We start from the raw sequence: 13025 nt of genomic DNA on the forward strand, positions 1-13025 counted from the left end.
CCACCCCAACCCTAACATCACTTAACTTCTAAAACATTGTCACATCTTTATATAAATCTCAGTGCAGAAATGTATTAAACATGAAAAAATACTGATCCAGCAAACCTTTACACCCATGCTTAACATTAAGTCAGTGCCTAATGTCATGACACCAGAAAAGCTACCTGCACACTTAATGCTAAGCACGGGGATGTTGCAGCATCAGGCCCAAAGATGCCAGACACCAGTGGGGACATCGCTGAGTCAAAATGGTGTTGTTCTGTCTGGGTTTGTCAAGGTGTTTGCAAGAGAAGCACATCAAGAAACAGAAATTTCCAAACCTACACACAGAAATACAGTTACATGTGTGTACGCACTAATACACAATATACATTCAGGAACTTTGAAAGAATAGATTAAGACTTTATTCAGATAGACAAATTAAGGCAATCATCTTAACGACTATGCAAGATAAAGGACTGTGTCCTCATTTGTGACCTCTAGGTTTTAAAGCTATATTTTTCAAGAAATATATTGTAATTATCTTTATATTTGCTCCAATAAGGGATTTTGTTTGCTTAATAAATTATATCTGTGCAAGGGTGCACGCTGACTTAATTTAGCAGTGGCAGGAAATCCAATTTGTTTGTGTAATACAGATTTTTTACATTTTCCTTACAGGGTGATTTGTTTAGGACTGCATTTTGGCTCAACATAAAGAAAAATTTCAAAGTTCTGGCCATCCAATGGACATAACTTTGTCAGTCTAGCAAGACACAGAATTCATGTTACATTCAAAGTAAAAAAAAAAAAAAAAGAAAAAGAAAAAAACATGTACTGTCCTTTCACTAAAACAGACCAAACAAAAAACAAAGGAAATCCACAAAATGGAAACAGCCTTCACAAATAAGAGTGAATAATGCCCAGGTACCTTATATAGGCAGTTATTCTACAACTGTATACAGTTATTTACAACGGTGCTTTATAAAACAAAAACCAAAACAACAACAACAAAAAAAATGGTAGCACTTCCTAAAAGATTTTGGAACTTTTTTTTCTTTTTTTTTTTCTTCTTTTTTTAAAACTCCCTTGTCATAAAAGCCAACTTACATTAAAATATACTTACTACAAGACAAAACAACTAACAAAATATATAATAAAACTCATACAAGTAGAAAATTCTGAGGTATTTCTGGTTTGAGGTGGTCTGTGGTCATGAAGTTTTTAATCTTTTTCTTTTTCAGTTTAAACCTCGGAAGCCACGTAACGTGTATGTGTGTGTGTGTATGTGTGTGTTTTGTGGTTTGTTTTTGTTTTCTTGTGGTTTGTTTTTTTTTTTTTAGCTTTTCTCTTTTTTTAAACATTGCATGTTTTGCAAATTAAAAAAATATCTCAACGTTGAATCAGCAGCATTAGGAACATTCACTGACTAGAGCGAGTTTATGGCGTAAGAGTAACGGTAGAATATGCACCACTTTAAGACAAAAAAGAGTTTTCGTCACAGAGTAAGGAGAAAGCAGCGTCAAAGAAGCCAGTTGGAGAGATGCTGCAATAATCACTGCTGCTGCTCAGCTGCCTGTGCATCCTGCACCAGAGCAGTTCATAGGCTTCTTGGGTGCTACAGGAGCCGTCTGCCACCAGTTCAGGTATTTCCACCCCTCCCAACTCCAAATTCAAATAAAAAAATAATAATAATAATAAAAAAAATAGAGCCAGTTTTCACACCCTTCCTCTTTTCACCATCTGCCCCAGTAGCTTGGGCTGACAGATAATCAACCTCAAAGCCAAATTTCCTCAACTGACTCGCACTTAAAGCGAGATGCAAAAATTTTCCCATCTTCCAGTATTTTACGAAAGTGCTTCCGAAAACACACTTTCTTGTCTCTTCCAGTTACTCTGCTTAAAAATTTCCATATCTGGAAATAAAAAATAAAAGCTAATTAAAGTTCTGCTTTGTTATTTTACTGCCCAAGTCCAAGATACTGGAGGAAGAAGGAACTAGCACCTTGCTGACAACCACTGGCTCTTTAACTCAGCTTTCTCCATATGCTGCAGCTGTTAATACTCTGCCCAGAAATGTCCTTCCCCTCCTGTAATGGTTACCTGAGAAGTAGCTCCATAGCAAATGATGTTTCCCCAAATGCTGCCAAGTCCAACGTTACTCTCCCCACCCCTATTCTATGCTCCCCCCTTCAATTCTACCACCAAGAATTAACATTCTTCAACCAATTACTTATTTTTTCAATGTTACAATGACACCCGTTAGATCCGTAAAAGACACATCTGCTGTTTTCTTTTGAAGCTCACTTCCAAAACAACAACAACAACAAAAAGGAACTGAACCCAAAACCAAAACAAAATGGGGAAAAAAATCCTTTTGAGGAAGGTGTATTCTTTATATAACAGTCTTAAAGTTTCCTCCACAGTTTGCAGCATTGCGTTTTCAAAGATGGTAGGTGGTTTTCCTTTATGTCACAGATGCTCCGCTCAGAAGACAGACTGATAAACAGAAACCCAGAAAACTGAATAAAAGTAAAAGACAACTGAAGTGAGTCTGTTGAGGTTCTGAGGTACCTGCACCTTTTCTGCATTCATTAGTCGGCACCTGAATGCTTGCTGAAATGTCCTTTTTTTTTGTTTTTTTTTTTTTTTTAATACAGTAGAGCAATGTGCTGGTAAAATTGATCCAATCCAAAATAATAATAATAATAATAATAATAATAATAACAATAATAATAAAAAGTCAAGATAAAATAGCAGCTGCATTCATGTGTTTGTTGGATTTTTGTGGTTTTGTTGGTTTTTGTGGGTTTGTGGGGTTGAGGTTTTGTTTTTTTAAACTTTTGTTTTTTAAAACTTTTTTCTTTTTTTTTTACTTTTCCTTTTCCAAATCCACCCAGTCTGAAAAGACAAAAGTGAACCAGGACTTAGATACTAGACTCTTTGGGCGGCAAGTCCACGTTGGTGACGGATGTCACGATGGAGACGAGGCAGTCCGAGGTAGTGCCATTGACGGCTTTGCGGATCTGGGCAATGCGCTCCTCCACGCAGCCCGCCGACAGCCGAGCCTCCGCATCGTGGTCCCAGCACTCTTCAATGGTCACGCACAGCTGCGCCAAGCCCTGAGGACAGCAAAGGGGAGAAAGCACTTTCAGAGTCAAAGTTTTCACCAGGAACCACCAATTGGCTATCCATGATATTAGCTGTAAAAAATGACTTTAAATATGTGTTTTCAGGGGTTTTTTTAAGCCTCTGTTCCTTAAAGCTGTAGGGCTTGGTCATACCTGACCTTTTTTCATACCCCATAAGTACTTCCTGAAATTTCAAAATACATCCCAAGATTCATCAGTTAAAGCTTTAAAAGACATGGTATTGCAATTGTCCACCACAAGAAGGATATTGAAGTGCTGGAGTGTGTCCAGAGATGGCCAACAAAGCTGGCGAAGGGTCTGGAGCACAAGCGGCTGAGGGAGCCGCTTAGTCTGAAGAAGAGAAGGCTGAAGGGAGGCATGATCACTCTCTACAACTACTTGAAAGGAGGTTGTGGGGCGTCAATCTCTTCTCTCCAGTAATGAATAACAACAAAAGAGGAAATGGCTTCAAGTTATGCCAGGGGAGGTTTAGGTTGGAGATTAGGAAGAACTTTTTCCCTGAGAGGGTTGTTAGACACTGTCCCAGGCTGCCCAGGGAGGTGGTGGAGTCCCCATCCCTAGAGATATTTCAAAGCCATGTAGCGGAGGAACATGATTTAGTGGTGGTCTTGGCAGTGTGAGGTGACTGCTTGGACTTGATCTTTAAAGTCTTTTCCAATTGTAATGATTCCATGATTCCCACAATAAAACCACGAGAGCTGGAGGCACCTTATCAGTTACTATGAAACAGTTGCTTTGTTTGCAATCACATCTGTAGACATCCCCAAAGTAACCAAATTCAGCACTGCTGGGACAGCACAACTCTCATTTGAACTTTAATTTGAACTAGAACACCCATCTTTGACCTGCAGCGCCCCTTGACTTCTAGGCAACGAGTTAATACACCTGAGTCTAGCCAAAACCACAGCAGTTTGGTCAGAATAGAGGCATTTAGCTACTTCCTGAAGCCCTGTGAGATTTCATCATCTGCTGAATTTCCCAGTCTGAAAAAAACATCTCTTTTATTAAAAACAAAAGACTGAAACTATCTACCTCTGGAAAAGCCCTGCAGCATCTTGCTTCATTGTCTGTTTGCCTTCACGTCTAATTAATTTTTCCTTAAAAAGTTGTTCAAGTCTCGCATGCTACATAGCTTGGTAAGAAATGTCTCTCCAGTGCTATGGATCATCCTCTTAATGAAAAAGATTTTCTTTTCCATTCTCTCGCCATACTAAATGAGTCCCACTAAACCACCACCACACACTCCATGTCCAGCACCAGCTGTTTTTCACTCTAAATACAAGGAACTCTAAATAGAAAGGGAGCATGAAGGTGTTGAGTAACCCCTTATTCCCCAGGGTGGACTCTCTCTAGCGCCAGTGAGGGGGGTTGGGCACTGGCATGGGCTGGTTAGCTTAACTCTGAAGCTAACAAGTGATCCATAACCACATATGCCCACTTCCCATCACATAGGAAAACTGTGAACCAGGAGGGACATACAGGATGTTTCAGCCAGTGATCCTTGAACACAGGGCGCATCTTCTTGTGAACCACCACTTCTTGCAGGTCCTCTAGAGATGGGTGCTGACCTATTTCTTCTTCGAAAGGCAGCATGTATTCATCCACTGGACCTAAAGTGCACATGGAGAACTGGGTTAGTACAGAAACGTCCTCCCCACGAAAGAGTGAGCTGTGGCTCCAGAGCAACCTCAGCCCACTGCAGCAAAGCCTGAAGTTCACGTATCATTGCAGACAAATGTGATTTACATTCCTTCTGGGGAAGGGACTTTTGCTGTCCCCTCTGCTTGTCTGGCCAGGCATTTTCCACCTCATTGCATTACAAATCCAAACCCTCGGCTGTGCCTCTTGGTTCCACTGCTCTCCTTGAAGAGGAGGTAGCATGTGATTTATTTTAATAGAAAGAGCAAATCAGCCTGTCCTTGCATTTTAGCATTGCAATTGAACACACACTAACCTAGAGAAAGGTTTCAGCAGGAACGTAATTTCATTTTAGGCACCATACAAGCAAGGTCAAGCAAATATGACACTTATAATTTCTTGCTTTGTGATCTGGCTTGTTGATAAGGTTTCAGTCAGCCCTGACATGCTGGAGCCAGCTGCACTTGTCCCAGGTACCAGCTCCTAAGTGCAAAATGATTTCTGAACACTTTAGTTATACCAGTTATAGCTGTGAAATGTCCCAGGCCACAGGAAAGAGACAACTTCTATGAGCATCAGTGCAGACACTGGACAGTAACAATATCTTCTGCTTATTGAAATGTCATTTGGCTTTTGGCACTGAGTAGATGCTCTCTCGCAAACTGCAGCCCAGCTTAACTGATGGGCTGTCTCATGGTGCTCCATGGCATCACTTATAGCTTCTTGGGAGCAAAAAGTGACCTCTAAAAGAGCTGAAGGCTTTAGCTGGTCAAGAACTGTGACACTAAGAAAGTGATGTTCAAGTACACTGAAAAAAACCCAAAGTTACTAAACAAGCTTATAATTATTCCTATTGTCACAGCACCAGTCACTGAACTAAACTCAAACACTTCTTCCAGAAGGATGGCACAGTAACGGTCAAGACCTTCTCTTCCTCTTCCTCCAAGAGAAATCAAGACTTTGATCTCCAAACTAAATCAGCTATTTACACAATATCACTTCAGAGCTAGAAGTGCAGGTGAGGTTCAGCATAACTCCCTGTCACCCCCAAGGAAGCCTTCCGTCTGATTTAATTGTGCTGTGTGTATGGCACCTGAAGTATTTTGGCCATGTCTTGCCTGAGAAGAGATGAAAGGAGATCACAAATGTAACAAGTAAAAATCCAGGTGGATATCTGAGGGGATCAACAGAGAACAGTTATTCCCACACAAGTGATCTGGGTGCCACCGTGTCACCCTGCTGTGCTCTTACCTCCCTGCTCCTCCAGTTTTTTATCTAGTTAGATAGCAAATTTTTAAAGAAAAGACCTCCTCTTACTGCACACCTCTGCAGACATCCTAATTATAATCAAGCTCCTTGGTCCTACAGTAACACTAACAAAAGTATTTGAAGTCCAGGCAAGTATTGTTTATTTTTGAACTCAATATTCAGTCCAGAGCATCTGTATCTGTTGAAGCAAGCAGCCCTGGAGCTACTACAATGAAACGCTTCCCTGATCAGGGGGAAGGTCCTGCAAATGGCAAGGGCATCACCAAAGGGCAGATGTGCTATGTGGACAGAAAAGCTGCCCCCTTTTGCAGCATCATTTTAGGATAAAAACTCAGAGAGGAGACCATGAAAGTTCATTCTTTTGGACCATCCAGGACAAAGTTAGATCCTCCAAAGCTGTAGATGGAACACAAACTCAGTCCACCGCTGAGGGAGAGCTTGATCAGCAAATGTCAAAGACTAATACCTAATGACTTATGACAGCAGGGAAGTGGGCTTGCTGACCAAAGGAAATCCTCCCAGTCCTGTGTTCCTGCAGTTCCACTAAGGTGCTTCACTTCTGGGCTTTCCATTCAGGCCACAACACCGCCCTGCAGAAGGGACGTGTGACAGCCAAGACAGAGCTGAGCGTGGCTTTTCTCTGGAGCTCAAAGTTTGCCTTGGACACAGGCTGGAACACAGAGTGGCATGGAGAGCAGCACAGAGCAGATTCTCATCACTGATGGAGGAATCACTTACTCCTCCCTCTGAGTTCTCAGCCAATTTGCAATGGTCAGCCCAGCCATTGGTGTTGTTAAAAGCCCCAGTGTTGTTAAAAGCATTTTGAGACTTAACACTACAAAAGTTATCTACATAGAATGAAAGCTTATGTTAAAACCCAAGCAAGTGAAAAACAGGTTAGCTACTTAATAAAAATAACGCCATTGCTTATATTATTTTTTAAAATAAGCCAGGTCCATTCTTTGAGACACTAAACTACAATGAAACAGAGCCCAATCCCGCCCACCCAGGGAAGAGATACCTTTATTCTTACCATCAACTGCTCTGCATCTGGAGACTAGCTCCCACAACACCAGCCCCATTGCATACATATCTATTCTTAGGAAGGCGTCTCTTTGGAAGTTGATTGCTCCCTCTAACACTTCGGGAGCCATATACCTCCTTGTTCCCACCTATAATGAAAAGAAAACCATGACTCAAGTTACATTTCAGTTGGGCCCATCACCGTCCGGGCTGGTTAGAGATGAGTGACAGCTGGTTTCATTAGCCTCAAGGCTACTTCTGCTAAAGTTGCACCTCACCTGAAAAACAAGCAAAATGGAGCTGTTTCTTCTGACACCAACTCTCATTAAGATCACTCGAGTCTCGTTAAGCTACCTGAAGAGAAAAGCCAAAGTGCACAGCTACATGTGTCGAGATTCATTCAGCGGCCGCTACAGGTCTCATTTAAATGCAGCGCCGCACGGTGAGTGCAGATGAAACCCTGATTCTCTGCATCCCACTGCATCTCACTCCAGCAGCACAGGCTGCAGGAGAAAATGCTGTCTTTGGAGACATACAAAACACCCCAGGGTCCAGTCAGATTTGGTTATCGTAGTCACTGAAAGTTCAATCCCTTTCCACTAAAAAAAAAAAAAATAGTAAATACAAAAAAAACCCTCAGAAAGAGTAAAATGGCTATATCCCGAAAAGGTCTTTGACAGCTCTGAATAAAACAAGTCTCCTGCATTCACAGGAGTAGTAAAACATGAATCCTGCAAAGCCCACCCTGCCCTGGCTTGCTGTGAATGGGTCCAGGAAAGATCCCCTCTCACTTTGAGGAGATTCAGTCCTCGTTATAGTGCTTATCTTCTTGTGTTTAGTCCAGGCAGAGCCACATGAGCTCCTCACGTGGTTGTGGTTATATATGTGGCAGAATTACAGCCCAGAGTGTAGGGGAGTGAAGAGCACAGCAAATACAGAAAAATACAACCTTTCTAACATGGGAATTTTTTTTCACATGGGAAGTAGCTTTTTAGTATTTTCCTTTAGAAAATTCTCATATTTTCTTGCTGGTACCTGAGGCAGTGGGGACAGGAGGAAGCCAGGACGTGCATAATACTAGAAATGGCCAAAAAAGAAGGTGGCAAAAATGAGAAAGCTGAAGGGAGGCTAAGCCAGAGAAGTAAAGATAAAAAGGGAGCCTGCATTGGAGATGGGCATTCAGAAAAACCCAGGGGCACAGGGAAGTTGCCCTTGCTGTGCCTTGGCACTAGAATAGAATGAGGGGCTACTTGCTGCAATGCAAAGGCAGAACATTATGAACCTATAAGAATGTAATAAATCCTTTAAGCAACACACAGCCACCTTACAAGACCTGCCATGGCTAAAGGTCACCCAAGCAGCCAGCCAGGCTGAATTCTTAAAAATAATTTAATATTTAGGAGTATTAATATTTAATACTAAGACAATAACGAGACAGCAAGTCCTATGTTTGAAGCAAGAAGCCGCCTGCCACCAGGACTGGGGGGGCTTCACCTGTTTGAGCACCCTCCCTGCTCACCTAGATCAAAGCAGCTCCTGGAACTGATCTGAACACAAGATTTTATGGAAAACAAATATCTGGAGGAGAATGAAATGCATCTATACAAACCACTACCCTCCTCGCTCCTGAGACACTAAGGCAAGCCCAACTTTTTAACTGTTATTGTTAAAGATAATGATTACCTGTCCGTGAGTGTCCCCTGGAGGTTTTCCAGGTTCAAACCGTACAGCTAGTCCGAAATCAGCTAGCACTGCTGTCAAGTCATTCTTCAGCAAGACGTTTTTACTCTTGAAGTCCCTACAGACAAGCCAAGAAGCAAGTTTGGGAAGGGTTTATTATGGCACACATCTAAATCACATTGCAACGCAACACACCCTAAGTCTATAGGCTTAGCAGACCCCTGTAAATCAGCTCCTTCTTTCCTTTGTTCCTTCCTTCTCTGGCTGCCAGGCATGCCCACACTGGCAAATTCAGCTGCTCCTCACTGCCTCTGACCCTACTTATGAAGTGAGCAGCCCTGTGCTGCCTGGCACAGGGTCAGACAAGCTAATCTCAAAGTAACAGCAAGGAGTGATACAAAGGAGGTTTTAAACTTAGAGTAGGTAATATAAGGCAGCATTTCCTGTACTGAGCATCAGATGTGGACCTCCACCTCTGGGCACTTCTTACATTTCTCACTCTCAACAAAGACAGGTTAAGGGTGTGCATTTACTCTTTATGCTAGTAAAGATGTTTGCTCCTGTCTACAAAATTAGCTCTTCCTGGAAATTAGCAGATGCTGGTGTAACTCCTTTCACCCAGACTACATGCTTCAATAGACTTTTGCCATAGTCAGCTCTTAGACTTATGTTTTCATCGTGGGATTGATCTTTCCCACAGAATTTGGAGCGTTGGAAAGCAATCAGGGGAGAGAGTGAGCCCACGCTTAGGCACACTGAGCAGGCAGCTGATGTGCAGGTGTAAGCATTTGCAGTAGAGATGGTGGGTCTGTGCTTGAAAGTGGCTTTAAGGGACATTTGTGTCAATCCTGTGCTGCAGCAGGATCATTTTGGGGCAGCTCAGGTAAATGTTCAGGGGCTAGAAAGCCACAGGGGGTGGAGGAGGGTTACACCAAGATGCCCAACCAGTCGAGATCCGTTCCCTGGGCTTCCAGCATTTCCATCTGAAAAGGAATGTTTGGCAATCTAATTAAATTACAGACCTAAAGCTGCAGATGGCAATTGTCCTGTATGCTCAGCATTATAATTTCCCTATCATCAATTCACTCAGTGACCCTGCTGATTGCAGGACATTGCGGGCCTGCACAAAATAATTAATGAGGGCAGATACAATTGTTCCGCACTAGAGAGACCTGTCAAAATTCTTTGGGAAGAGAGAAACTGCTGGACCATAGAAAACGGCTGCTTGCTGTGGCCTCAGATGCCAGAGCACCAGCTCAAAGAACTGCGAGCAAAAATCACCCTGTACCACCTAGTCCCTGGCTTTGAGTTTAAAAGATCAGAAGAAAGGACTTTTCCTTTCTGAGCTGAACACAGCATGATGGGCCTTTCTGGTGTGAAAATTAAGATGTGGGCAGTGGGTGTTGGAAAGCAGCACACAGTCAGTGAACCCCAGCAGAAATCAGCTTCCATCACCTCAAGAGGACACATGAGGTTTCTAGGAAGACAATACAGTTCTGCAGAGCCTGCAAAACATTTGTACCTCTCTATTACACAGAAACCCACCATTTCCCTAATGTCCGTCGTCTTAGAGACTAACTGCTTCCATGCTACAGCAGTTTCCCTACAGGCTTAGAAAACAGCCATCATCTAATGACACAGATAAACTCCTTTGCTCGGCCAGCATTAGGGGATTATGCCCTCCAGGATGGTACAGATTGTGCACGAGATTTCTGTGAAACAGTGGCTCAATGAGGAACACACAGAGAAATAATTAGACAGTCTGCCTGAACGACACAGCTTCCAGAGTGAAGATGGAAACCACTGCTATTGTCTGAGCATTTGGTGCTGTTTGTTGTTCACCCACAGTGTCCTTTGGCATGTATTAGTTAACCAGTACATCTCGAAAGGTGATGCAGGGATTTCCTTTTTGTGCTTCCTTTTTTTCCCCTCCTTTTCCATACATTTCCTCATTTTTTCCATAGTTTCCTTCCTTCTACAAACCACCTTAAACTGGCATGTGTGAGATGCAATGCAAATATATCCAGGATAGGGAGAAAGATCTGTGCCAAGTAGAATTCCCACTAAAACCATATACATTATACCATCCTAAACCAGCTACTGATAAAGAAAAGTGGCCTGAAAAAAAGAAAATCTCTTTTTCCATGTAATGCTTCAAAGCAGAGAATAAAAAGAGCGAGAGGACTGAGAGGGACGGGTGAGTTAACTCGAGTCAGACACTGGAGATTTTATTTTCAGTTTCCACGTGGGGGCACTTTCGCACCAACAAGCAATCACAGAACCTTAATCCTCCTGGTAGAGCCGGGGGTCAGGAAGGAATTGGCTGAACCCCTGCCCAGAAGTGACTTGGGGCATCCCACCTGGCAGCTCCACCATCTTCCCATGCATTATGCGAAGCCATTCAAAACCCGCCCCCCCTTCTCCCCAGACTGAAAATGGTTTTGGTGTCATCTTTTAAAACAAAACTAAAAGGAGCGAGGTAATGCAAGGGAAACCCTCTGTGTCCTGAAATACTGCTTGGGAAGGTATGTGCTACATTCAGAGAAACGGTGCATTCTCCATTTTTTATCATTTGTTAAATGGTTGGGGACACTAATGAGCCGATCTGTTGCTTTAAAGCCTTTCTATAGCCTTTCTCTAGTTCCCCACCCTCAGGAATTTTCATGTATAAACCACTGCCTTTATTCCACAGGGACAAATGTCAGGGACACAGGGGTCAGCTCCAGGAGCAGCACAAAGGCAGCTGCAGGCTCTTTCAGCAGCCCCCAGCTCTCAGAAACCTTAAGGTTTGGGGAGGTGTTTTTGGCGGGGTGGGGAGCAGGAACACTCTTGCAAAAATGGGGATTATTTTGCTGTAGGAGATGGCCCTGCTAGCTCGGGTACAAATTGCTGCAGCTGGACATGAGGTTTAAGTCCTTCCTAGATGAAATGTGGTGGGTGGTGGGGGAGTTCAGCCCAGATTACGACCATGTAAATCCCTTCTGGAAACCTCCCCCCTCCCACCACAGAGATGCTTTTCTCCAGGGCAAGCAATGTGGGACTTTGGAGAAGGGCTAAAACAAGTATTGTTGTGATGAGTATGGTTTAACCCACTGCTTTCTGGATTCCTGCTGTCCCCAAACCGTTGTCACCCAGGTGGGTTCAAGCATGTGCCATAAGGCCTCAGAGGTACTGTTGTGCCTGTTCTGGTGTCTCTCACAAACGCTCTGGCACAATTTGGGCATTATAAAACTACATTGAAAAATAAATAGCAGCCATTTTCTCCATTTTTAGCTTTTCCATTTCTTACCTAATGATCAAAAGCTCTGTGGGAACACATGCAGTGGCGTTATCAGTCTAAAACACTGAGGGAAAAATAGGGTCCAAATCTTGGTACTGCCACAGAAGTACACAGATCACAACATGATTTATCAAGTACAGTCCCTTCAAAGGGCAGTTCTGTAGCAACCAGCTTTCCTTTCCCACTACATGTCAACAGCAGAGCTGATGGAAGAGAGATGCACCTACCCCTCAGACATTTGCCATAAACCACTGACAACTATACTGACTGTTTCACAGACAAGACATTTACTTGCCCTTCACCATTTCTGATGTGGTTGAAAAAAATCTTGTCTTTGCATAAGGTTTCTTGGTCTGTAACACATTTATTTCCTCAAAGCATCTCCTCCCACATTCAACAGCATCATTTCAAAGAGGTTGTGAATATTCGAGTACAAACTTGAATGGTGTCAATGAAAGAGGCTATACCTGTGTGCTATAGCAGGTTTGTGTCCTTCACCTTTGCACCAAGGGACATCTTCATGAAGATAGGACAAGCCACGGGCCATTGTTTCTGCAACATGGCAGAGCTCATTCCAGCTGATAATATTGCCCTTCAGGTAATCCGTCAGAGAGCCCTGCGAACAGGACATCGTATGTTTTCAATCACAGACCCTGCTATGTGCCAACTCACCAGTTTGGAAAATGGTTTTAATAACTGCTTGTGAAATTGATTTGATAAGGGGGGGAAAAAATCACTCGCAAAAGTGAAAAAAAAGAAACAAAGTCCAGAAGCATTCATGAGTCCTCAGCCCTTGACAACACAGACAGTATCTGGATGTCTGAAAGGAGCTTACTAACCTACCAGGGAAGAAGAGAGAGGTAAGGAAAGGATAAAACCATCTCAAATTAGAGTAATTCATCTAACCTAAGAAAAGGGAGAACATTCCATTCAACAAGATGAGGAATCCTATCAGCTGGCTGTGGCAATGATTGACTCAGTAGACCTTGGATTAAACAGAGGGA

At 42.9% G+C, this 13025-nt stretch overlaps 1 protein-coding gene across 1 annotated transcript in view; it reads right to left on the reverse strand.

Annotated features, from left to right (window-relative positions):
* Positions 1–2728: 2728 nt before the first annotated feature.
* ACVR2B (activin A receptor type 2B) overlaps positions 2729–13025 on the reverse strand; it is a 97653-nt gene continuing 87356 nt past the window's right edge. The window contains exons 7-11 of the mRNA XM_061996784.1: positions 12489–12637; positions 8745–8859; positions 7072–7210; positions 4611–4741; positions 2729–3101 (exon numbers count right to left, since the gene is read on the reverse strand). Of these exons, the coding sequence (XP_061852768.1) occupies positions 2907–3101; positions 4611–4741; positions 7072–7210; positions 8745–8859; positions 12489–12637 (729 nt within the window). The 3' untranslated portion in view covers positions 2729–2906. The remainder of the gene's footprint in view (positions 3102–4610; positions 4742–7071; positions 7211–8744; positions 8860–12488; positions 12638–13025) is intronic.

Source organism: Colius striatus, chromosome 5 (assembly GCF_028858725.1).
Source record: "Colius striatus isolate bColStr4 chromosome 5, bColStr4.1.hap1, whole genome shotgun sequence".
Lineage (NCBI taxonomy): Eukaryota > Metazoa > Chordata > Aves > Coliiformes > Coliidae > Colius > Colius striatus.